The following is a 26,136-nucleotide window of genomic DNA, read 5'->3' as shown; positions in this document are numbered from 1 at the left end:
GGGAGGAAGTGGCTAAAGAAAGGAAGAAGAGAGAAAGTGATCAAATGCTAGCAGAAATAAATAAAAATACCACAACCTTCATCAGAGAACTGAATGGCAAAATGAATTGGACAGTTTCCTTGTTGCTAGGAATACTATATTTGCAAGTGTTTTCACTTAACTTGAGAACATGTACTGTAAGAATTTTTTACATAAATTTGTTGAGTAGTGCTGGTTGAAGGAATACAGCTCAGATAAAGGTTGTTTCAAGACAAAAAAAAAATCAGTATTGGCAAACCCACCTCCTTTCCCTCAGCACAGTAGTATCAATTTGGATGTAATTTTAAAAACAAGGGGAAAATTTCTGAACTTTATTAAAAATGTTATTCAGTTATTTCATGGCATGTATATTATTTATAAACTAAAGGAAAATATAAACTATATTTATATATAAAATATGATATATTTTACATTATGCATCACAGTTGGTTTTAAACAGGGGATCTGTGTGACACATGCTGTATCCTTTTCTGGCAGGACCTCAGCTGGAGTGCTGTGTGTGATTTTGGACACCACACTTAAATGAAAAATGGGGATGTTAGAGAAAGTTGATGAGAAAAGGCTAATCGGAAGTCTAGCGTATGTGACTGAGGAGGAGGCACTGAAGGAATCTGGGTTTCCTAAAAGCATGTTTTAGGGAAGAAGAGTCTGACAGAGATGTCTGTCCCCAACACCCCCTCGGGATTTCTCCTAGTTCTGTTTTCTTTAGTTCACTATATAGTATGAATTATATGGCCCTGTCCCATCAAAACATAAAATACTATATTTCCGTTTATTTAACTTTTTTGAGACAGTTAATGGCAACTATTATTTATTATTGGTTGCACATCTTTTCCGCATCAAAATATTTCCTGTTTGTTCTGCAGTTAAATACTTCGCAATGTCATGGAATATGCAGAAATGATGAGCATTAAATGAGAAAAAGCCCTAAGTTCTGAGGTGGTGGTTTGGCATTTTTAACCAGTGCAAAACACTGAACTGAATTGCCTTTGACAATCAGTTTCCAGTCCAAATTGCTACTGCACAGGTACCATTAAAGACATTGCTTTAGGTGGAGACATATGTGGGTGCAGAGGAAGACTGTTTGCTTTCCCTGCATAATATAAATATCAGCGTTTTTGGAGGTGTTGAATTTGACCATCCTGAGCATCTTAATTTCTCCTTCCCTAAAACAAGTGCAGCACCAGCAGTCTCAGATCAGATTTCTTTGCTACCTAAAGGAGTGAGAGGGTATAAAAAGATTTGCAAGAGCAATTCTTGGCTTTTTTCCGCGCTAGTTTTGAAGTGACTTTTGAGTTATGGAGAGACATCAAGTCAGAACTTGAATGAAACCACTAACTCTGTCCGCTTCAGTCTGGTAGAAACAACCAGATGCTCATGGCTTTTGATTAATCTTGGGCTAAGCATTTCTTAAGCTAGCAGAAGCCTGGAAGTAAATGTTCCCATGTCATCTGGTTAATTACATTAAAATGATTAAAAATGGAACTACCTTTTCTGTCCTTGAAATAGGCAGGCGCACGTTTCAGATGTTTTATTTATTCCATTAGTCTTAAAGTTTTTAATTAATGACCACTAGTATTAGTACTCTTTAGGGATTTTTTTTTTCCTATTGGATTTACAAACAGATATATTTATAAGTGTGTCTTCTAGACAGTTTCAAATATCTTGCCTAGATTTTCTATTCAGATTTATTTTTGCTGTTTATTTTACAGGCAGACATGACAGTTTGATTTTTTTTTTTTTTTTAATAAAAATACCAGGAAGATAATGTGTTAAGTTACATATTCTGTAGGACTGTTTAAATTTTCGTAGTTGCCCGATGTATTTATGGTTAGCCACTGACAGACACTTCCCTTTCAATTCTGATTTATAATAAAATCTTGTTCTGCTGTGCAGTTTAGAATAAATGAGAGATGCTGAAGGGAAGTAAATTTAGCTAAGTGACTGTGTAGATGGCTTCAATTAATTCTTATTAACTTCTGCAGGTATTAGTCACCATTTATTGGCTAGGGAAAGCGGCAAACAGCTGCACATCATATAGTGGATCAACCCTGAACCTGAAGGAGTTCGAAGGTTTGCTGGCACAAATGAGAAAGGTATCTTTTTGTTATGTTTTGGGAATGGAAATTTCATTCGAATTATTACTCCCATAAATAACCTGTTTGTTGCTAAAAATGAGCGAAGTAGGGGGCTGGAGTACAAATTACTTAGTAAACCCCTACCTCCTTTGAAAATGTTTCTGACTCTACCAAGCCATGAACACAACTTTCTTTGGCAACCAGCTTTGTGGTGATATCAGTGATGCAGCACGTGATGTCAAACAGGGCTTTAGAATTGCCACGTGGCTCTGTCATCTTCATTTCCATAGGTTTTGGTTTGAATTATTTTCATTTGTGACACAGAGTTTCAGCTAGGAGAGCTGAGACTCAAAAGTAAGGTGGCAGGACTCTCAGGAGCAGCGATTTTTCTTCTTTAAAACATTCAGTCTCATGGGCAGCTCTTTTGTTTTTAAGTTGCAACATAAAGCATCAAACCGAAGTATCTAAATAAAGCTGAAGGGTAGAAGGAAGAGATTATGTTTCACCAAGGGTATAGTTATGATGAATCTGTGTTTTGCCAAGCTCTAAATTCTGGCTGAAATCATATTTGGTGGTTTATGATGAGCTGAACTCTGTTGGAAAGGAAAAGTTGTGATCGCTGTAGGGTGGTTTGGGGACTTTTGGTTGAGCGCTCCAGCATGCCCTGAACCTCGACTTGAGACACTTAACCTCAGTAATGGTTAGCGTTGATATCCAAGCCTGCATTTACTGGGGATGGAAGGGGCAAAGAGCAGACATGTAAGAAGATGGCAGCACCTGGTGCTAGCATTGCATGTGTTGGACATACTGCTCATGAAAGGCCATGCAGATACATTCTCCAGCCCACAGAGAGCTTCGTGCCTGCTGCTCCCTCCCCATCTCACGTAACGGCCGAGTGACCACAGGCAGTAGGGTTTGGGGACCATAGGAAACTCTTTGCTCTTTACTCTCCTTGAGCTCTGTGCTACTGCATCTCCACCAGCTGCAGCTCTTCATTCTGGGATCTCAGAGGGCCAGCACCAGATTGCTACTAGAGAGGAAGAAATACCTGGCTGACCGATAGCAGTTCCTACACCCTAGTGTGACCAGAGAGCCTTAACTAGACGGGTAAAATCCCTGTTTGTGAGCCCAGTTCCTGTGAACAAGCAGGTGGAAACGGAGGGGAAGAGAAAACATCCTGCTTCTCTGTAGAGGTTTATTTTTGTCTTTATTTGAAATGACCTGCGCTAATCGCTCGGGACTTTGCCACTGTGATGGCAAAGTGATATCACTGAGTGATATGAGTGAGACCAAGCAATAAAAAAATTGAAGTTAATACTTGAGTTGTTTCCAAATAGAAGATGCAGGGAAGGAGCAGTCCCTGCTCCAAAGAGTCTGAAAGGTGAAACAAAGACAGACAAGGGAGCTAAGGCAGAAAGATTGCCAAAGTGCAGGTTGCTATAATGTTAGTGCCACATGGTATCATGGTTTTTTTTTTAATGTTTAATCTTGCAGTATGAGGCTCCTCTTTCTCCAGGTGATGTTTACCCATCAAACTATAATCATCAGAGCATTTTGAAGGTCCTGTCTTGAGCACTTTCGTGGGATGAAGTAGGCTGGGGCCAAAAGGCAGTGTTCTCCGGGGAGCTGATGATCGTGGAGCGCCTGGCTGGGCAGTGCAGGGCGCTGCAGGTCGAGGACAAAAGCAAGAGGCTGGGACTTGATTCATTGCAGATGTTGGAGCTGGGAGAAGAGTAGATATCTCATAAAAGCTGAAAGCTATATATTCCATTAATGTAAAAACAGAGCACTTTGCAGTCCTGAAAGGTCTTGTTTAGGTGGTACTGTTAGGAGGGCCGCTGGTGTCTTATGTTAAGGTCAGTTCCCTACTCCTGTACCCCTGCAGTATTTCCCACTGGCAATTGTGGGCTTGCCTGTTACTGAATTTGAAGAGGATTTGGTTGTAAAATAGAACATGTTAATCATGCTGTGCAACACTCTGATGTTCTTTATAGCTGAGGTCGAGTGATGAAAAGACACTTTATCACATTCTCTACTGGCATTTTTTTCCACTGAATTTAATAATTAAATCGACCATAAATTCAGTGTGGTTTAGTTTTTTTGTTACAAATCCTCTCTGCCCTCCTTTTTTTATAAGCAGATCAAAAGATGGCTCAGATGTAAGTCGTCTCAGACCCATCTTTTTCTACTTCTCATACTGAAAGGGCTATTCATTTCTAATTTTATTCATGCTACTCTGTTTTTAATTTCATTAACTATTTGGATACACATTCTTCTTTACTTTTAAACTAGAAATACCCAACGACAAAACATCCATGGCTTTATGATTATATTTAGTGGGTGGAACTTCCTGGAGAAATGTATCTTATATTTGGCAGTCACACTTTTACTACCACTCGGTAACATACTGTGTTTTTAATTAGATAATATGAAAGACTAATGTGCTGTTGTGTGTCATGTTATGGTGTTATCAGTCCTGCAGATAACCGCTTTCTTTTTCCCATTGATAACATTTGGGAGATGACGTTTGCCCCAGAGCAGGACAAGTACCCGTCTGTGAGACGGCATCGGGCTGGGAGAGTAGCTTTGCCAAGGGGAAGGCTGTAAAGAACATGTTTACAAAAGTCTAGGATCCCATCCTGGTGCCTGCCTCCTAATTCCTGGTGAGCAGCATGCAAAATTAACATCAACAGGCCTTTGAAAGTAGGGTCTGCAGAACTCATTAGTTCACAATTGGACTGTTTTCAAACACTGGGAGATAGTGAATGCAGGATGAGGCTTTTTGCCTGAGTTTAAGTCACTGTAGCTGCTGAGCAGTTCTGTGTCATTCAAATACAGTAATTTAGGAAAATGGAAGTGTGCCTGAGGATTGAGAATAGCTGATTGGTATGAAGGGATGAGGGGATTTAGGGAATTTGGATTTTTAAAAAGATTTTTGGATCATGTCACAAACCGGATTTTGATAGGATTTTTAGATTTGTATTTGGATGTGTGTAACTCCTGCAGATTTCAGGGAGACAGATATTTGTTGTCTAGTGTTTCTGTCAGTATTTTAGTTCACTAAGGAGGACTGGGGAAGGAAATTACATAGGATCCAATTACTACTTTGTTAGATGAATTTTACTTGTTTTTAGAAAATAATTTCACTTCAGTTTGCAGTGAGGTTACTTACTGACATTACCACAGCTTAGCTTGGCCTTAGGGAACCTTTGCCACTGCCCTTAATGTGGTATTTTGGTGGCGTAATAGTGAGTGGCACTAATTAAGCCTTCTTCCTGAAAAGTCTGCAGGACGTTGGGTCTGATCTCTCCGTCTTGCTTTGAGCCTCCCTGTTTTCCAGCGCGGAAGCTTTGGTGTGTTACTGCAGGGCTCTCCTCCCTCCATCGCTTCTACAGCAAACCCGCTTTCTTGTGGAGGTGGCCTGCCATAGCATACTGTGATGTTCTTGATTGATGATCTCAATGGCGATAGTAGCAACGGGTGAAAGCTTAGCAGTCAAGGACAGTGGGAGCTGTGCTCAACATAGCCATTGTGCTCCAGCTAGTGGTAAGCAGGGGGTGCTTCTTAATTAGGAATTAATATTCAAATGCTTCTGGGGGAAAAAAAAAGAAAAGAAAAAAGCTTGGCCTTAGGGAACCTTTGCCACTGCCCTTAATGTGGTATTTTGGTGGCGTAATAGTGAGTGGCACTAATTAAGCCTTCTTCCTGAAAAGTCTGCAGGACGTTGGGTCTGATCTCTCCGTCTTGCTTTGAGCCTCCCTCTTTTCCAGCGCGGAAGCTTTGGTGTGTTACTGCAGGGCTCTCCTCCCTCCATCGCTTCTACAGCAAACCCGCTTTCTTGTGGAGGTGGCCTGCCATAGCATACTGTGATGTTCTTGATTGATGATCTCAATGGCGATAGTAGCAACGGGTAAAAGCTTAGCAGTCAAGGACAGTGGGAGCTGTGCTCAACATAGCCATTGTGCTCCAGCTAGTGGTAAGCAGGGGGTGCTTCTTAATTAGGAATTAATATTCAAATGCTTCTGGGGGGAAAAAAAAAAGAAAAAGAAAAAAATCACATTCCAACCTCTTTGGGTCACAAAATGTCAGTCTGATAATGGCACCCACATCTCTGACTTTACTTACTGTCGGGGGAGAAAAAAACAGATTTATCTTTGCATAAAAGTAGTTATTTTTGTTTTTTCTCAGCCTGCGCGATTGTAATTAATGTTAAGATGCTCTCTAAAACAAGGGATTTATTATAATGCAAGGGTGAGGATGGCTTCTATTGACCTTTTCCTCTGCTGGAGTTTCAGTGTTTTAGTATGTGCTGCTTGCACTGGAAAGAATTTATAATCACAGGGCTGTCAAAGACAGCCATTGTTCTCCCTGCTCTGAACATGTGGGTCAGCTACAAGTGCTTTCATATCCCCCAGAGCCAGGAGCTGGCAAAGAGTAAAGAGCACAACCGAATTCTTCTGAGGCATCAGGAAAAGCATTTTGCATATTTTTCATTGCTGATTGCTTCAGAAAGACATCCCTCTTTCATAACAGGAATTTCTCTTCAAGGTAGAGGGAGGCTGGGGCACACTGCTTCATTATTTTGCCGAGCTGAAGCAGCAACAACAAATGCTGTCTGCTGGTGTCCTGGCCAGATACAATAGATGGGCAAGGGGAGGCGGGGGATCTTTTGGAAAGCAGCAGACTTAAACCTGATGCAGGCACGATGTTAAAATTGTGGTGCCTTTGCCTGTGCTATGGACTATGGACAACAAGTCAAGTTTCAGGTTACTTTCAGTTCTGATCTGTTTGTTAACTTGCCTATTGCAACTTTTTCTCAGTTCATCTTACTAATCTAATGAGCAGGGTTTCCTCTTAATCAGCATAAAATTGGGGTTTATTGCAAGCTTGCACTTTTGTTTTGAAGGGGAGAAGGGGCAGAAAACAAGGAAACCCTTTTTGGGGAGGAGATTTTTAGTATTTGGGAAGATGCTTTGTTGTCTGGTGTGTAATGGATCTCTCAGGTGTGTCAGTGGCTTCTTTATGAAGGGGTACCTGCTGTACTTCCATGTAGGAAACGGAGGATATTGAGAGCCCAAAGCGCAGCATTCGTGACAGCGGCTATATAGACTGCTGGGACTCTGAACGCAGCGATTCCCTCTCCCCGCCTCGCCACGGCAGAGATGATTCCTTTGACAGTCTGGACTCCTTTGGCTCCCGCTCGCAGCAGACACCGTCTCCAGATGTAGTGCTCAGAGGGAGCAGCGATGGTAAGTACCGGTCACAGTGCAGCACATGCGTAACGTTGTGACATATAAGTAACATTTCTGGAGCAAACGTGCCCTTCGGAAGCTGGACACAGCCCCTCAATAGTGCTCATCTGGTGGGAGAACTTCTCTGTGAATGCTGATTTGTGCTCCCTGAGGTTTAGATGACTTTGCCAACAACTTACTTGAAGCCTGTCTCAGTTAGGATAGCGTAGTGTTGGAAAATGAGTTACATCATTGCAGTGTAATTTTATGATGGGAAGAGTGCTTTTCTGGGTTACGGTGTAAGAGGTTGTTATGCAGACTCGTTTTAAGTTATAAACTAGGCTGGAGCAAGAAATAAAAGCACAGGAACAAGGCGAATATTGAAGTGAATAAAATGTTTGCCTAAGTAAACTCTGGGCAGATAAATGACAGAAATATCTTGGAAATGTCTGATACTTGACAGAGTTTTGAAGTCTGATGTACAACATTTTACCAAATGTCATATTTGTTTTCATGGTATTTAGAAAATTGGGTAAATTAATAGCTCCCAGCATCAGAGCTGTGGCCATCTTTGTACACATTTGAGTGAGGACATGCAGCTCTAGGCTTACAGAAGGGGTGCTGCTCCTCTACCTTTCTTGTCTGATTCCCAGAGACTTCCAGAGGCTTGTAAACACAGCATGCTGGATGAGGAAGGATTTGCTAGGGGTAGGTGTGGAGCGTGCACTTAGGTTACCTGTTGTGAGCAGGATTTCTTGTTCAGAACAAAAGGATGCTTGATTGAGGCTCCCTCTGCACGGTTACATTCCTGATGAATGGATGAATCAGTCAAACTTCATCATCAGATGAAGTTATGTTCCACACATGAATCACTTCTCCTCAGTAATGTTATTTATTTAATAAAAAAAGGAAGGGCAGAAAGACTTTTTGGTAGGAACCAGATGTTCATACTGCCTTTGGCAGTGTGAAAGAAACTGGTGCTAATCATAACCGGACACATGAGAGATTTCCTGAGGTGATGGGGAACTCCTTAAAACTGAAAAGCTGGCAGGGATATCTGGTATCACAGCAGAATTACGAAAGAGCTATGGGGAAAGCAGGGCTAAGATCTGCTCTGCTGTTTTGAGTGGCCTGTGGTATTGGGGCTGTTGCTGGTTGACCATCCAGAACCAGCTACTGGGACTGATTCCCTGAAACAGCCTTGTGCCCCCTCAGACACTGAACAGAGCACAGTCTCCACATGACAAAACATTTTTCTGCCTTCCCAAATGAGACAGAACTGTGGTGTTGGCAAATAGGAACACCTCACATGTCCTAATCAAGAAACGTTGCTCCATCCTGGGTGCTGAAGGAGTGTCCAGTGTCCCTGCCTACGTGGAGCTGGTGGGCAGCCAGTTACATATGTCCTGTAGCTGCTTCCTATCAACTTCTGCTGTATTAGCAGATTTTAGTAAGGTTTTGTGGTTGGTTGCCACAGCTAAGACATGTTATCTTGTCACATTCTTGAGTCCATAACAAACACAAAATAAGATGCAAGCATTCAAAGCTTGTTCTTGAAAATTAGTCTTTAACAATATCCAGACCCAGGGTGCATGCAGATGCTGTGTGCACATGTATGACTTGTCTAGCTGGCCCTTTCTAGTATGTCCCGTTTTCCCTGCTTGCTGCTGCCATAACTTCACAGCTGTCTCCTCCAAGGGTTGCAGGTGAGGTGTAGCTTGGCTGACCTCTTTTCTGTTGAACCTCTTCCTGTGGCCCCAGCAGGCCAGTGTTTCGCTCAGCTGCATGTAGTTTTTGATAGAAATAATGTATATGCAAAGCTGGATGAAGGAAAAGGTTCTGCTTGCATTACTTCTCCCTCCATTCAGATAGGAGCTTTGTAAACCCAATAATATGATAGTGAAATAAAACTATGATTCCTTCCACTCCTAGAAAAAAAAAATTAATGAATGGAGATCATTTCAGTGGTCCTAAGGTGATGATAGTTTAGGTGGAAGCAATAAGTAATACTACCTTCACGAATGCCAACTGTGATTAGCCCCAATGTTTAGAAACTGCTCTGGTGTCCTATGCAGACCCTGTCCCTTGGCAAAAAGCAAACAAAACCAGTGGTATAGCAGAACAGTTTGTTTAAAATGCAGTAGAATTGCAGACTGACCTGCCTGTAGAGTTGCTAAAGTACTCAGGAATGAATAAAATCCTCTGCTTGGCCGGCAGTTGCGCACAGATCCTTGTACGAAGGATCTGTGCGCATCTGTGGTATATAACTGCTTGTTACGGGTTGTGGAAACTGGCTGCTGCTTCTTCTACTTGGAAATGCAGAGCAACAAAGTTAAGGTTATAAATGTAGAGCATGGCTGCATCTTCCATTCGGTGCTTTGGCTTCAAGTGCTTTTTTTGCAAATTTGAGCTGAAAATATTTTCATGAGTAAAATATGAATAATTAAAGAAGCTGTTTGTCTTTGAAGTACTCAGCTTGGGGATACTGGTAGGCACATCAGTAATGAGGGAGAGGAATCTGTTCTAATTCCTCTGCTACTGTGGTTTTCTATTCCAGCATTTCTGTCTGCCGGTTCAAGACTGGTTTTCATGTGATACAAAAATAAACACCAGAACAAAGTCAAGAGCAAACAGAATAGCAAATAACAGTAAGGGATCTTTTCATTTTCTTTTAGCTCCTCTGTGGCCCTGCTCAGTCTAATGATTTTACAGCTCTTCAAACCTCAGCTATCCTCAGACGCCCATGATTCTGTGGTTGTGTCTCCACTTTTTGTTTAGACATAGACTCAGGTTACCAATCTTGGTGCTAGTTATCATATGCTCTTAACCAAAATTGTTCAAGCAAAAGATTACTGGCAAAAAGTGCATTGTGATTTTTGTCTGTCTAGTTCGTTTCCATTGTGTCCTGTCTTTTCTTACTGTTCCCTTTCACTCTTCTTCGTCTCTCTCCAAGCAAACATTGAATAACTCAATCTGCTGCAAAAGCTCTTTGCAAATAACATTCCTAGCATATTTAGACCTCTTTTCCTTCCCCCACTTTGAATTATACACAAGCTACTTGTGATTTTTATTACTTCATTGTTTTCAGTTGTTCATTAGGTAGCTCAGTGAATTAGCTAGTAATTTACTAGTGTGGTGAATTAGCAAGAGGACACAACCTGGGTGGCTTCCCCTCACCCAGAGGGGAACAGCTATTGCATATGCAAGTGTTACAAAGGGGCCAAGGGCCAGAGACATCCAACGCTCCAAAGCTGGGAGAAGATTTGAATGCTGGTGGGAGAAATGGATGAATATGCTCCATTTCACTCAGCAAACCAGGGCCTGTGGTGATGTTACACTGCTGGGAGAGAACTATTTGCATATCTTCTTTGTGAATTACTTAAAAAGGCTCATGATGGTGCAGGGAATCTAGTGAATGTCTATGAAGTTGCTTCCGAAATGGCTATGAGGGCAGTTCCACTGAAAATGCTCTTTAAGGTATTTGTCCTACCATTTGGGAGTTTTGTTTTCAAGTTGGAAAAATGTTGCCTAAGTTTCTGTGTTTTAAATGGGTTGTAAATATCAGGAAGCTTAGTTCATTTGAACAAAATAAAGTAGTCACTCAGCTCTGTTGATCTCCCATCTTAATTCTCTGTAACTCTCAATTTTTCTCTCTCACCTTCTTTCTTTTCTTTGCCAGCAAGTATTCTTCAGTCTTTGCTGTACTGATCTAACCTCTAAATCCTGAGATCCCTTCCCTCTCTCCTTGCACCTTCCCATCTGAGGATCAAGTCTCTCTGTCTATTTTGCAGTGTACTAGACTGATTGACCAGGCAACCGATGAGACTGGAGAGAGACCATCTGAGTCTTCTGGTTTATAGCAGCTGATGCTTATTCTCAGATTTTGATCAAAGCTGATGCTGCGTGCGTTCAAATTGCCATTAATATGTGTGTGTAGAAACATCCACAGATTCCTGCCATTCTGTAAATATACAGTATGCAGCCCTTTTTTGCTTGAGCTTGTGCTATGCACATGTAAGTGTAGGTTAAAGAGTGTGAATCAGGTCAAACGTACCCATATGTACAGCTAGGAGTCATTTGGGCTTTAGTCAGGTAAGCTTCTGTAGCTGTCCTGTGTGATTGACAAGTCTGGCTTAATCTGACCCTGAGTTTTTTGATGTGGCCTGTGGCTGAAGATGAGTTTTTCAGGGGTAGAAAATAAGAGTTGATGGAAAAAAATGGTTACTGTCTGTGTAGATATTATGGCTACTACCTTCAGTGACTGATTTTAAAATATAAATACAGGTAAAAGTGGCCTCATTTTTTGGTGCTCACATGCTAAATGTAATTTTTTGGTGGTGTCTTCTCTGATTTATAATTTAAAAAAAAAAAATGGATGAAAGTGAAAAGAAGAGGGGTTTTTTTTCTCCTTCCTCACTAGGGAGAGGAAGTGACTCGGAAACTGACCTGCCACACAGAAAGATGCCAGATGTGAAAAAAGATGATATGTTGGCGAGGCGGACCTCACATGGTGAACCTAAATCAGCTGTGCCTTTTAACCAGTACCTCCCTAACAAGAGTAATCAGACTTTCTATGTACCTGCTCCACTTCGGAAAAAGAAAGCTGAACGAGAAGAGTACCGAAAGAGCTGGAGCACGGCGACTTCACCACTAGGAGACAGACCTTTCAGGTAAGACTGGCCTGTCCAACTTCTCCCTTCCTCAGTGATGATGCTTTAACACTTGTCTAACTTTTGTTCTTCTCATAACATGTATGAAGCGCCTTCTGCTGTAGTAAATCTCTTGCTGAGATGGTACTGATAAATTGTTTGTAGCAACAGGCAAAGGTGGTAGAAAAGCAATGAGTGGAAAATCATTGTCTTGATGTCATTATTTACCATACAATGCAATGTATAGCTTATGTTTGACAAGATGTTGGTTAATATAAGTACCATGGACGTTGACTCAAACCCAAGGCTGGACAAAAATGTTCTGGATGATCTGTCTCGGTTCTCAAGACGGTTACTCACTGACAAATGATACTTAGAAGTAATGTTTGATGTATTCAGTCGAAATAGGTAATATTTTTGCTATGTTTTTTTAAAATCAATTTATTTGTATGTTGTATTCTATATACCAGTACAGTTTATATAGCTGTGACTATGTGTTTCTGCATGCTGGTTTTGTCAACTGGTATTTCACTTTTGATTTGGCCTAAGAAGCAACTTCCATTAAAGTGCATAATTATCTTCCCGGATCATTCATCAGAATTTCCTTTGGCATCTTGGTATCAACAAAATGTGCTTATAATAAATAAGTGTATATGTTTCAGGCACAGCATACATTAAACTGCCTTGTATAATTCAATAGCAAACCCCACCCTGAAACCATAGAAGAAGAACAGAATGAAACATCAGGACTGTGTGAAAAGGAGAAAGTGGGCTCCCTGGCTCCTGAGGCAAGCTCCCTTAAAAATCAAGTAGGTTTGAATCAAAACGAAGGAAACTCCATAGACCAGTCTCCTTCATGTAGTGCAAAAGAAACATCAGCACCCAAGGGGAAAGATGCAGAAGAGATCAAAAAGTTAAGAAGACTCGAACAAGCTGGCATTAAGGTCATGTCAGCAGCCCAGCGCTATGGCAGGTTAGCCCAACAGTGCGGGAAATTGTGCACGCTTCACATTTTTAGTATTGGCTGAAGTGTGGGTTTCCTCGATCCACTGTGATTTCACTTCTTCTAACAAAAATCCAGTCTGCTAAGCACTCACAATTGCTAGTGAAGGTCTTGGTCTGAAAAGGCTTGTGATGTGGCAGAGTTGTATGATGCTAACTGCATTTGTGTTGAGAAATTGTATTGTCTTACAGCATAATGTAAACAGACTCCAAGAAAACTACTACACAGACTGCTTGTCACATTCCACCTAATGCTTTCTTGCATTTAATAAAAAATACATATAAATGTACATTAAAAATGTAAAAATGCCTTTTTAGGCAAAAGTTTCAGAAGCTTACTTTACTTGTTGCCGATGGAATGGTTTAGTTTCCTGAACCACGCTTTTGAGGTGGTTAATATTTTTAGCTGGGTTAATAAATGATGCATTTATTTTTAATGGCAGGAACTATAAAAGTACAGTGCTTGTTAACACATGTACCAGTTAAAGCATGGAGGCATAGTTCAGCAATCATAGTTTGACTGACTTTGGCATGGAGTATCAGTAGTTATTCACCTATTACTTGTGTTATTTATTTTTGGATGTTGTTCAATTTCGTTATTTCCTGTTCTTTAACTCGAGAGCTGAATGATGGCTAGGCTCACTGCCCATGCCTTTCCGTCATCTGATATCGGGTCCTTGTGAAAAATCTCTCTTTCTCATGGGGATGGCCCACAAAGCAGAGTTTTAACCGACATATCAGAAGACTAGGCTCTTAAATGATCAAAATGGTTTGACTAAAGGGTAAGTGTCCAAATGTCCTCCTGTCTAAAACATTTTATTTTGGATTGTGGGGTGAAATCCCAACAGTGAGCAGTTTAGCAAATGCTGGTTTACAGTCTGGGCTTTGAAGTGTAGTAGTAAAAAGTACAGCTCTTATGTGATACAGCCTGTTTATAGGTACAGTGAAGCTTGTCTGCAGCCATATATATAGATGTGCCGTATGCAGTTAAAACAGTCACAGTATATACACTGTCATATGTCCCCTTCTCAGGTTTGCTTCACTGTTGTCAGGCTGTAATGAACCAATGTTTGTGTGTGGTTGTGGGGTACTACTTTAACAAAGCCAAATACTAACGAAGAGGAACTATCAGTCATAAATGAGTCCTTCAGGCTGAGTTAGTGTGCTAGTTGATCAGGAACCTGTAAACTGGTAGGATACTAGTATAATCCTGTTCTGAGTCCAAGGCTGTAGCATTAATGTTAGTGATGTAGTAATATGCAGTAAAACGTAGTAATAGCTTGTGTCTCGGGTCTCCTCTTTCCTTGGACAATCTGTTGTCCTGACAGGGCTGAAGGAGAAGGGAACAGAAATAACAAGGCATTTTCCCTCCTTGCTCTCAGCAGAAGCAACTCCTGGAATTTGGCAGCTGGAAGAAGGAGGTGCTGCTGGTTTTCTGCCCCAGCTGAGGGTCAAAGAGCAGAGCTTTGTAGCCCAAGCTTCACCATAGTGAAGTAGGAGCCTGTTCCTGGGGACTGTAGGAAGAGACAGCAGAAAAGGCACTGGGGTCAGAGGTCTGTTAAGGAAAAATATTTGTATGTGTAAATAGAAGAATAGTGGGTGAGGAGAAGGGAAGAGTTCAGTAGTGACACTTCAGGATACAAGGGAGCATTTGATCATCTCTCTTAATGTCTCATCCTCGTTCCCTGTTCTTTGAACCTCTCAACTGTCTCTCTCTTCTTGGCATCAAATTCAAATTTCTGTGCACTAATGGCACTGAGCAATTCTCAATCCCTCTTGTTTCTGTATTCTGATCTTTTTTTTTTTTTCTTTAACCCCTCTTACTCCCTCATCTCTCTATGATGCCAGCCTCTCTTTTTTTCACCTGAGTTTGTCAGTCATCTTCCACTTGCTTTGAGTTGTTTACAGGCTGTTTCCTCTCAACATTTTGACCTCTGGAGGACACCCAGTGTGACTTTGAGTTCTACAAGGCATCTAATTGTTCCTAAAGCTGAAACTCAGTTGGGGACCTTTCTGGGTCCAGCACAGGAAGGATTTGAACTTGTATGCAAATGCATTTTTTGCTTGGAATCAAAGTACTTATCTCCATTGCTGTAACATGTTCTAGGAAAGGACTCCATTGGACTAGATGCTATACAAATGCATGCCAAAAAGCATTCCCCCTTCCCAAAGGAGTATATTGTCTCTTTATAGCACATTGTTTTATTGATATGTAATCCTCCTTGCTTGCTTGTTGTCTGCATCTGTCTTATTTACACTGTTGTATCTGAAAGATAAGGATCAGATTCATGGCTACTCCCTAAAAAGAGAAAGAGAATTAAGTCTGTTCTAATAAATGATGGAGAGGGGGAGGGTAAGAGAGAAATGTGAGCAGATGAAGAATCCTTGGCACATTCATTGCAAAAGGGACATGGACTCTTATCTTGACAGTGCATAAGTATGCAAAACCCTTTCGTTGTTCTGAAATGCAATAGAAGGATCCACAAACCTGTATGAGACCCTGCTTCAGTGAGTGCAAACACCCATGGTCTGACACTTTGGAAGCACCTGCTGTACGAGCATGGACCTGTGTGTGGTTTCTGCAAGGGCTGGGGCTGGCTATGCAAGAGTGATTTGCAAATCTGCAGGGAATTCTGATCCATTGCAAGCTTCAAATCTACACTCTTTGCTATCTCTGTGGTGAAGCGACCTTAAAAGGTACTTTTGAGACCTCACAAAGCAGCTCAGAGCCATCTGTTCCAGCTGTTTCTGAAGCTGTTGTAAACAGAGGTGCTCATGAGGGAGAGGGACAGCAGCTCCCTTTGGAGCGCTGTCTGCCAGTGATGTCTATTGCCTTAAATGATATCTTGATCCTGCAGAGAGATCTAAGGACAATGTTGCCTTTGGCTAATTTGAGAGCATGCTCCACATTGTGCTAACAGGGTGGGGGGGCGGGGGTCCTGTGTGTTGCAGCGCAACAAGGCGAAGGCAGGCTGAAGATGTTGTAAACAGAGGTGCTCATGAGGGAGAGGGACAGCAGCTCCCTTTGGAGCGCTGTCTGCCAGTGATGTCTATTGCCTTAAATGATATCTTGATCCTGCAGAGAGATCTAAGGACAATGTTGCCTTTGGCTAATTTGAGAGCATGCTCTCCACATTGCTAACAGGGTGGGGGGGCGGGGGTCCTGTGTGTTGCAGCGCAACAAGGCGAAGGCAGGCAGTTTCATATTGCTCCTCTGTCCTCCGAGGCCTGAGCCAGGCTGACCTGTCAGGGATGGTTTATGGCTTCCCCATAACTTTCTCCAGCAACTTTGTTGAGCAGTACTTTGAAAGGGCAGCTGGGGCCGTAAAGTAAGTGGCTTGTATAGTGGGCTTGCAGGGCTTTAAAATGTTTTAGAAAAGCAGCTAATTATAGCACCACTGTTTTCTTAAATAGAAGAGAAACTTGAAGCAACCCCTGAGCTGTTTAGATTTGCTTTCTTAATGTCACTCTGTTTAATCCTTTGTGATACCATCTTTTTCCCTTTGTGTAGCAAGGTGGTGCTGTATGAAAGAGGAAATGCAAGGTATTTGCAGCCTACAAAAGTACTGCATGGAACAGTCTACTATTTGATATCCAACTTCCTAAAATATCAATAAATAACAATTTGATTTTTAAATGGGAGAGTCGCATAGCTCTTGCCATCTGTCTTTTCAGTTTGTGCAAGAGTATTGACTGTTACAAGTTAAAATAAGCTTAATCTTTCTGGGTACCAGCTGTCAAGGGTCTTCCTTGTCGTAATCTTTAGTAACAACAAGGCTATGTTGATATCAGTCTCATTTCTGACCAAGGCAGACGGCAGTGTGTTCCAGCATATGCCAGTATCATTGGCATACTGGTGCTATCGTTGTCGCTACTGTATGTCAGCATTGGCATAGAGGGCTTATTCTGGGGGAAAGGGAAGGCTAGTTAGGGAGAGAATCAAGCGTGGATGTGTGTGAGCAGAAAAGCAGTTAAGAATATTAGGGTAAGCACCCTCAGTGATTACTCAGGTCTTAAAAAAAAAATAGAGCCATTAAGAATAAAAAGTGCCAAATGTCTGGTATTTCAGGATTCAGCAATGTTGGCCAAGGATCAAGTATTTGCATCAAACCTCTTTGTTTGAAGTGTTCGAGAAGTTTAATACTGCCATTTACAGTACTACATTCACTCCATCTAGTATGTTAAACTAGTTCTTACTGGTTCTTCTAGCTATAGCTAAAATAAGTAAAGATCCAACGCTACTGATTTTCTGCGTGAAGTCCTTGTGGATTTGTTACCTGTATATGATAAGTTTTATTTATAACAAGGCTTTGCCCAATCTAACAGCAGCCTGAAGCATATTTTGATTAACTGTGCTTGTTTTATGACCTGGAGATGAGTGCTGCCACTCCCTTCTCCTCCCCTGATGCATCAAGAGCTTTCTTTAATTTTGCTCTGTGTCAGTAAAAAGCCAACATGTGAAGACAACGGAAGCACCCCAGACATCATCCTTCGCAGGGACAACCCCTTCATGACACATTACCAAGGGAAGGATTCTGGTTCAGAAGATGAAGCAGCCAGCAGAGTTCCTGATTTAGAAAAGGATGACTTTGCCACCCGGAGAGCCAGAATGAATCAACCCAAACACATAGTTCCGTTTAACCCCTTTTTAATTGGACCCTATACAAGTAAAGATAAAGGTAAACTGGAAGACATTAAAAAGCCATTGCAGATGGAAAAGCAGGAACATGCAAGGTGTGCATTCATGGTCTTTTTCTTTCTATTATAATGCTTAATTTCACATGGCTTATTGCTGTGTAGGACTAAAGCTGTCTTGGCTACAAAAAACTTACAGGCTAAAGTAAATGCAAATGCTTTATCATAAAGTGAACAAAAAAAGAGATGTAGATTACTTACTGTAATTTTTTTGTTAGATTATTAGGACCAGGAGCTTAAATTGACTATGAGTGTAAATAACAAAGACTAGACACTTTTGTTATCTCAGCTCATGAGCATGAATAGTGGAGAATAAACTTAGAAGATATGTTTTGCATCTCAGCTCTTTTGCTGAGCGTTTTCAATGCACGTTTTTGGATGCATTTTTTCTATCTAATGCCATTCTTTTAATACCCTGCAGAAAACATGGACTTAGTCTTTAGTTAACGCACTGAATATATATACCTGCTATACTGCACCGAATTGTGTTACACATAGTCCTAATGTTTCTTATATAGCATTGTTTTTGGAAGTGGTGCATGGCTTACAAGGTTTCAGCCTAGAAAATCTCTTCTGTCTTCAGTTCAGTGATACAGACCTTTAAGAAGTTGCTGAACACACATATCTACTAGGCACACATCTTCTTCAGGAAACAAGTATATTTGTTGTATTTGTGCAAAGAGGAGTGATCCTGGATAAAACCACTATATACACATTACAGTGGACCTTAACTGTACTAACTGATACATTCAGAAAATTATCTTAGTATCTAGTAGCTCTTTTCATTAATGCAAAATGTGCCTTTCAGCTGCTGGTAATTTGTTTATATAAACATTTTCTAATGACTAGTTTGGCAGGGCATCTGAAAAGCACATAACCAAATTTTAATATTCTAATGCTATTGACATGACTAAGATCAAAGAAATTCTGTAGTATGCTTGCAAGCAAAACTTGAATTCACTTTGCTAATAATATGAAAATGAGATATTTGTAACTATTTATTATATAAACATTTTCTAATGACTTGGTTGGCAGGGCATCTGAAAAGCACATAACCAAATTTTAATATTCTAATGCTACATGACTAATGACTAGTTTGGCAGGGCATCTGAAAAGCACATAACCAATATTCTAATGTCTAATGCTATTGACATGACTAAGATCAAAGAAATTCTGTAGTATGCTTGCAAGCAAAACTTGAATTCACTTTGCTAATAATATGAAAATGAGATATTTGTAACTATTTATGCTGGCTGAGGTTAAACCACAACAAAAGCTTATTGCAGAAATGCTGAATACAGTACTAACTTAAAGATTTTTCTTGCTTGAACTAGGAGTAGAAGTCATGTGATGAAGTCTCAATAGTGCATGAGCGGGGTAGCATAGATGAGAGGTTTCAACTTCAAATGATTCCTTGTTTACTTCCTAAAATTAATGTAAAATTAATCTGCTTATAAATTCAGTTTTATCTTCTTGTGCTCTGAACCTCTTCTATTGACACTGATTTATCATTGCTCCCTCGAAATACCTTTTCTTGCTGAACTTGAATGTGCGTTAAATTAGAAGAAGACGGGTGCATATGGCATCAACAAGGCAAATAGTGACAAGCAAAGAGAACCCACTTCTGCAAACTGAGAAGACTGAGTCAGAGGAGGAACAGCAGGTGAAAGTGCCAGATACTGAGAGCGATGATTTGGCTAAACAGAAATCTCAAAGTACCCTTCCTCAGCTACGAGAAGATGCGATTTTTGTGAATGCCTCTATAACAAAAGCAGATCTGGAGACCTGGAAAAGATTGAAACTGTCAGGGGAGCCCAGGTACGGTTTCTGCCTGTGGACAGGATTGGCACCCTAGGAAGCATGTTTAGTATGTCGTGATCCACTGTGTGTGCTTGTGGTTTTAAACTTGAAGAATGCCTTGATGACAACCAGTCCTTACCTGTTCAAATTTTCAGGAGGAATCCAAAATCTGTACAGGGATGCTATCTATCTATCATGAAATGAAAGTGTGTCCATTATTTAGAACTACTACAGTAGTTTCACAGTCACTTCCCCAGTGAACACTCTTAACGTCATATTAGAAAGGTCCCTCTTGTCTCATGGATCAACCTGCTTTGAAGCCGCTCTAAGTTGAGTAGCACAAAGGTCCATGTGGCACCACTAACTCAGTAGCACTGTGCTGCTGCTAACCAAGCTATCTTCAGGGCTTGGGGCATTATACCTTGGGGGTATTAACTGAGGATCAGCATCTCTTTGCATTATTGTGGCTATACTGCTTTTGAGATCTGAGCTAATATATCTGCATGGCATTGTACTCCAGTGCTGAGTAAATACACCAGCACTGTTTGTCCCTGCAGCAGGAGTTTCAGGAGCCTCGTTGTATGGTGTAGACATGCTCTTATTGTAAACTAAACCTCCAGAAAGGGAGCCAGTATAAAGCAGTTATTCTAAGCTATTTCCCTATGGAGGTCGGCTATAATGTATGCAGGTGATTTGTGACTCAGTAGGAAAGGATAACAACTCCTAGCCTTCCTGTTTAGGCGCATGCCATTTTCCAATTACAGGTGGCCATCTGTTCAGGCATTCTTCTAACAATGTGGTTACTGTGTGTCATTTTAGCTTTAATACAAACCATCAAAACTCAATCATTCTCTCATCTCAAAGATGTTAGTACTCTCTCTGTTACTTTTGAGGTGATTTGTTAAAATCAAGATTCAGTCCCCTTGGTTTAGGATAAGCGAATTGCCCTTCCTGGTGCTCTCATGCCACTGGAACTCCCCCATGACAAGGTGGGTATGGTGGTGCTTGTGCAGTCCCATGTAACACAGGGCCCAGTTCTATGTGAGCAGATGAGAGAACTGTGGCTTTGTTAGGGTGAATAACTGAGTCTGGAATGGGCCGTATGCTACGTTCCTTCCCCTAAGGAAGGGCTTCCATGGATGTCCTCCCAGAGCTTCCCCAACAGGTCTGTGGTATCTTTGGATTTTATCTGTCATTTGGGCCTCAGTATACCACAGCTGTTTGTACTTTTGTCCTTGAGTTTTAAAATAAAAACCCTCCAAAACCTTAGGAGCATTTAATTTGCTTTATTCTGGGGTCTTATTTGGGGGGGATTCTTTTATTCCTCATTCGTACTAGTGAAGAAGATTTCAAATGTCCCAGTGACACTCTGCCACCAGCTGAAATCACGGTGAAAGCAGCGGCCCACGATGATTTTGCTGTCCGCAAAGCCAGAGCAAACAAAAAGGCTGGTAGCCCCAAGCAGAAGTTTGTGCATTTTGGGCCAGTAACTGAGATTGATCAACAGAAATGGGACAAGCTCGTTATTGGCAGAGCTTCATCCAAAAATGGAACAGAAGAGGAAAGCAAGAAAGACAGTGTGGAGAATCACTCTGCTGTTGAAAGCTCTCTTTCAACCACTGTTGGCAGTCTCGGGTTCGCTGAACACAGCGATGAAGTATCTAAGCCACAGAATGAATCCAGGTATTTGGTGTGGCTTAGGAAGTGCTGCTGAGCTGGAAATGAGACCTGTTCTTGCAAGACGCTGATCTGCATGGGGGTGGACTGCAGCATAGACCTAAGAGCTGTTTACACGCACGGCCTTGTTCAGAAGTCATCTGACGCCTTCACAGTATCTTAACATGTTTAGGGTTATGCAAAACAACGCTGTGCAAAGGTCTTCTGAGAGCTTGCCTCAGAATTTCTGATGAGCGGTGAAATCACTGGTATCTCAGTCTGAGCTGTCGTTTGAGCTTTTTCTGCTTCTTGAATTCCAGCAGCTTTGCTCTGCCTGCTTTCAGCACAGTAGGAATTTGTCCTTCAGCTTGGCCTGAAGGACAGTTGGCCTTGCTGATGTTCAAAAAATGCTTTCTTCAAACCTAATGGATTTACTTTCTTTTTGAAGATGTAATGCTGAAACCAAGGTGTATTGGTGCTCTGTGTTTCTGGCATTTATCTGGAGGAGAATTACAGCTCTGGGAAGTTAACATATTAACAGAGCTTAAATTTATTTGGCTTTTCTTTAATCGCTTAGTCTGTGGCTGTAGCAAGAATTTTTAATGAATGCTTTTAGTGAGCAATTAATTCAGTTAAGTTTGTGTGTTTATAAAACATTTGCAAACTGAGTTGGAGGACTCCTCTTCTTACCTTTCATTTGACCTGAATGTGTTTTGTCTGTCACCCTTCCTCTCAATCGCATCGTTAGTGAGGTAGCCACGTCAGGTACAGATGACTCTTGCAGGAGAATGCTATCACCTGTCCCGGCTTTTGGCATCGTCTCTGAGAAACAAACCCTGTGCAGTTTGAACAAACGGCAAGAAGGCACCGAGGAAGACTGCGTCGGGCATTTACCAGACATTGAGAGAGATGATATGTTGGTTAGAAGGATGGGAACTTTTCAGAGGCGTACCACTAGCCCTGTTCCCATACATTGTCCTCCCCTGTCAGTAGCTCCTCATCTGCTGCAGCAGCGGCAAGGGGAGGCAGTAGCTTGTGAGAAGGATTTGAAGACTCCATGGGAAGCAGAAAGGTCAGAGAACAGAAACAGATCCCTCTGAGCCTCATGCCTGGTTTGTGTGTGGTGTTAGGTTGGATCAGTCAGCAATGTTGTTCCATTCTTCACACAGCCTTTAAAGATGTGTTTTACTCATTCATCATGGCATGTGTTCTGTTTTATGAAGTTACTTACAAGAATGTATCCTATGAACATAAAACAGTCTGTTTTCTTCAATAATATTGAAGTACTTCAGTTGTTAATTGCTGTTCAGCATGAAAACAGTCTTTCATCTTTTGGGGGGATTTCTTTTGCAATCAACGGTGCTTTGTCCAGACTTTTATGCTAGCTTCCAAGTGAATAATTCCTCGCATACATTTTTATGCAATTCCCAACTTCTAACGTATCACCTACATAGGTGTGGCATTCAACATAGTTTCCTCTTGCTCTCACTCCCTGCGCTGTAGCTAAAGATGCCTAGTTGTCCATCGCTCCGCAACTGTGTTTTGAGTAACAGTACCCCACGTTGCCTCAGCAGCCGCTTGCCTTTGGGCTGCACAAGTGAGCATTATCATGGAACAGTGTCACTTGTCTCTCTGAGCAGTACTGTCACACGAGAAGAGAGCCAAGAACAGCCTGAAATCCCTCAGCAGCAGAGCGGTGGAACAGAAAACGAAGTGAAATTTCCAGACCCGCAAAGAGATGACATGTTGGCCAGAAGAACTGGAGCTTTCCTAAAACAGCCTGGGCCCAGTGTTAAGCAGTTCCTTCCCATGCCATTTTCAAAGCAGCAGAATAAGCAGGGCACAGCTAGAGATCTTGAGAAGAAAAATACGAGGTAAGAAAGTTGTGCTTCTCTCTTTCCCCTGGAACTGGCCCTGTGTGCTGTTTGTCAAGATCTCTTGATCTGGAAGACTTGCTGTTGGCCCAGCAGTGGTTTCTTCTGTACTTGTCCTCGATTCTGTGCCGACTCTTTCTGCTCAAAAGAAGGCAACGCAGGGTTTCTGGCCCTTTTGGTAGAGCCCTGTAAAGACTTGGAGCAGAGCTCTACCGGATGCAAAATTCTAACAGTGTGTGGAAATGGATATGCATAGCAAGATTGTGTTACGTTTGCAGAGGTTTCTAGTTAAATATGAGCTAATCATTACAAATGTTTCCAGCTAGAAATAGAGGTGCTGGATATGGTAGGTTAGATGCTTGTCTGTGGCTTAGCTGATGCCAGTGACTTCCAAACAGGAAATTTAGAGATCCCGAGATCCCTCCTGATAATGCTCAGTGTCTTTCTAAGCACTTTTGTTCAGATGCGTAAGGCTATGTGGGGAAGTTGGCGGTTTAAGCCTTTGAACAGAGTTATCGTTGGCTGGTTGAGCCACATGCAAGCGGGAGCGGAAAGGTTCTTATTCATCAGCCTCTTCAAAGTACATGAGGAGAAGGATATGCATGCGTCTGTGCATACACAGATGAAAAACTAGTATACAGCTCAGCCAGGAGAAGAAAAACTGTCATCTACGGTAGAATTGAACTGTGGTTTGGTGTTGAGAAGACCTTAAGTTGAATGGCTTAGTTAAAATACGTGCTTAATACTTTAATCTTTGGCGGTGTCCAGGACAGCTTGTGTTTCTGACTTAGAGGAATGGAAGTACAAGTTTTTGACTGTTTCTGACTTAGAGGAATGGAAGTACAAGCATTTGAGACTCTGTTAAAATTATTTTGTGCACCTGCCTCGCTTACCTTGTTACCTATCAGCTCTTTTTTTTTTTTTTTTGGGGGGGGGGGGGATGTTAATTTACAGTTAGACTTTTTATTATGTATATGTGATTTTTCAAATGTTGCTTAATAAGTCTCTTTGCACTGCTGCCTTTGGCTCATTCAGGCCTGAAAAGTCTCCACAAGTCTGCATTAATAGCTCTGGAAAACCTGTAGTACAACCGCCGCAAGAACAGCAGCAAGGGCAGGAAAAATGCAATCTCCCTCCTGCAGGACAAGATGAGACTATTTGTACTGCCCAAGTGGGTGAAGGTAGCCTTAATGAAGTCCACCTTGGTCAAATGTCTAAGCTTCAGGAGGTTCCTGAGGAAAACAAAACGGAAACATTGTCATCCAAGGATGAGCATCTGCAAACGTGAGCTCTCTGTGGTGTGAATCACGCAGCTTGTACGCCCCTGTGTCCACACTTCAGAATTCAGATTGTGCATTGCCTGGTGTGTTTTCAGTCCAGACTAAAATACTGATTGTCAGTAATACACGTTTTAGAAACAAACAGAATAGTTGTGTAATGTATTTTCTTTTGAAATATTTGAAATATTGAAATGAAAGCTAATTGAAAGGAAATATTTTACTACAGTATATATGTTGAATTGCAAAAAAGGTTTATGAATAGCAGAGGTTCAATTGGACTCTGCTCTTTGAGATGTGTCTTGCTTCTCCATGATTAGAAAATGTTACGTGTCGACTTTTGTACTTGATGTTCTTTTCTGATAAATCCCAGATACAAATATGTGGTTTGCATGGCTCTAAACAGGACTGTCACTTTAGTGAATGACACTGATGCTAATTACCAGTACCTTTTTTCAGCTACGCGCCCCCCCCCCCCCCCCCCCCCCAAAAAAAAAAAAAACCAACAACAAAAAGGAAATCCTGTGGCTCGCTTTCTGACTATAATATTTGTCTCTTCCTGCTTCAGTAACGGTGATTCTGAGCACTGCTGTGGAATGTAACTATTAAGTTTTGTCTCCATTCATCGCATGTGTGGCACTCAATATAAATGTTAATATATTGTCTATTTTCAATAACCATTTTCTACACCCATTTTAGGTATACTTCAGCAGATTTTTATAATGGGGGCATTAGTATGGGGTCAGGGAGGGATGGGTGGTGTTCTTACGTAGTTTGACCTCCAAATGATTAGGTTAAATCTTGCTTGCTGAATACGTAATCCCTGAACAGTATGATTCTTTTTTGGTCAGCCTTACTAGTACAGGTTGGATGGTAAAGTGACAGTTACCCAAATTGTATGGGTCCAGTTGCAACTACTACTTAATGTATTTACCAACACTCTAATTTTATATTTGGTCTTGTAGATTCGGCCCCAGAACTGCTGTGTCTGATGACGCAGAGTAAGTTGTCTTGTGTTCACAAGATTTTATTTTAAACAACTTACACTGCATGCTTTCCCGTCTTTCTACTAATTTAAAATGCAGTTGATGCCTCATTATTATTTTGCAGTGTTCCAGCAAATAAATTTTTCAGAAAAGCACTGAAAAATGGAACAATATGGCTCCAACAACAACAACAAAAAGGAAATCCTGTGGCTCGCTTTCTGACTATAATATTTGTCTCTTCCTGCTTCAGTAACGGTGATTCTGAGCACTGCTGTGGAATGTAACTATTAAGTTTTGTCTCCATTCATCGCATGTGTGGCACTCAATATAAATGTTAATATATTGTCTATTTTCAATAACCATTTTCTACACCCATTTTAGGTATACTTCAGCAGATTTTTATAATGGGGGCATTAGTATGGGGTCAGGGAGGGATGGGTGGTGTTCTTACGTAGTTTGACCTCCAAATGATTAGGTTAAATCTTGCTTGCTGAATACGTAATCCCTGAACAGTATGATTCTTTTTTGGTCAGCCTTACTAGTACAGGTTGGATGGTAAAGTGACAGTTACCCAAATTGTATGGGTCCAGTTGCAACTACTACTTAATGTATTTACCAACACTCTAATTTTATATTTGGTCTTGTAGATTCGGCCCCAGAACTGCTGTGTCTGATGACGCAGAGTAAGTTGTCTTGTGTTCACAAGATTTTATTTTAAACAACTTACACTGCATGCTTTCCCGTCTTTCTACTAATTTAAAATGCAGTTGATGCCTCATTATTATTTTGCAGTGTTCCAGCAAATAAATTTTTCAGAAAAGCACTGAAAAATGGAATGCAATATGGCTT

General features: G+C 41.2%; 1 protein-coding gene across 7 annotated transcripts in view; it reads left to right on the top strand.

Moving 5' to 3' along the window:
• The window catches only part of LIMCH1 (LIM and calponin homology domains 1), a 115,948-nt gene that overhangs the window by 45,026 nt on the left and 44,786 nt on the right, over positions 1 to 26,136 (top strand). For 3 of the 7 annotated variants that reach the window (XM_019472302.1, XM_019472303.1, XM_019472301.1), the window contains 11 exons: positions 2,025 to 2,135; positions 7,171 to 7,366; positions 11,769 to 12,018; positions 12,698 to 12,970; positions 17,443 to 17,733; positions 19,258 to 19,512; positions 20,833 to 21,177; positions 21,887 to 22,222; positions 22,791 to 23,024; positions 24,060 to 24,308; positions 25,267 to 25,302. In XM_019472302.1, coding sequence (XP_019327847.1) covers positions 2,127 to 2,135; positions 7,171 to 7,366; positions 11,769 to 12,018; positions 12,698 to 12,970; positions 17,443 to 17,733; positions 19,258 to 19,512; positions 20,833 to 21,177; positions 21,887 to 22,222; positions 22,791 to 23,024; positions 24,060 to 24,308; positions 25,267 to 25,302 — 2,474 coding nt within the window. In that variant the 5' untranslated portion in view covers positions 2,025 to 2,126. Of the gene's footprint in view, positions 1 to 2,024; positions 2,136 to 7,170; positions 7,367 to 11,768; positions 12,019 to 12,697; positions 12,971 to 17,442; positions 17,734 to 19,257; positions 19,513 to 20,832; positions 21,178 to 21,886; positions 22,223 to 22,790; positions 23,025 to 24,059; positions 24,309 to 25,266; positions 25,303 to 25,934; positions 25,971 to 26,136 lie in introns of all 7 variants that reach the window. The other 4 variants (XM_019472304.1, XM_009280130.2, XM_019472300.1 and 1 more) reach the window with 3 other exon arrangements.

This window comes from Aptenodytes forsteri, unplaced genomic scaffold (genome assembly GCF_000699145.1).
Source record: "Aptenodytes forsteri isolate BGI_AS27 unplaced genomic scaffold, ASM69914v1 Scaffold35, whole genome shotgun sequence".
Taxonomy (NCBI): Eukaryota; Metazoa; Chordata; class Aves; order Sphenisciformes; family Spheniscidae; genus Aptenodytes; species Aptenodytes forsteri.
This window is presented reverse-complemented; position numbering and strand designations above follow the sequence as displayed.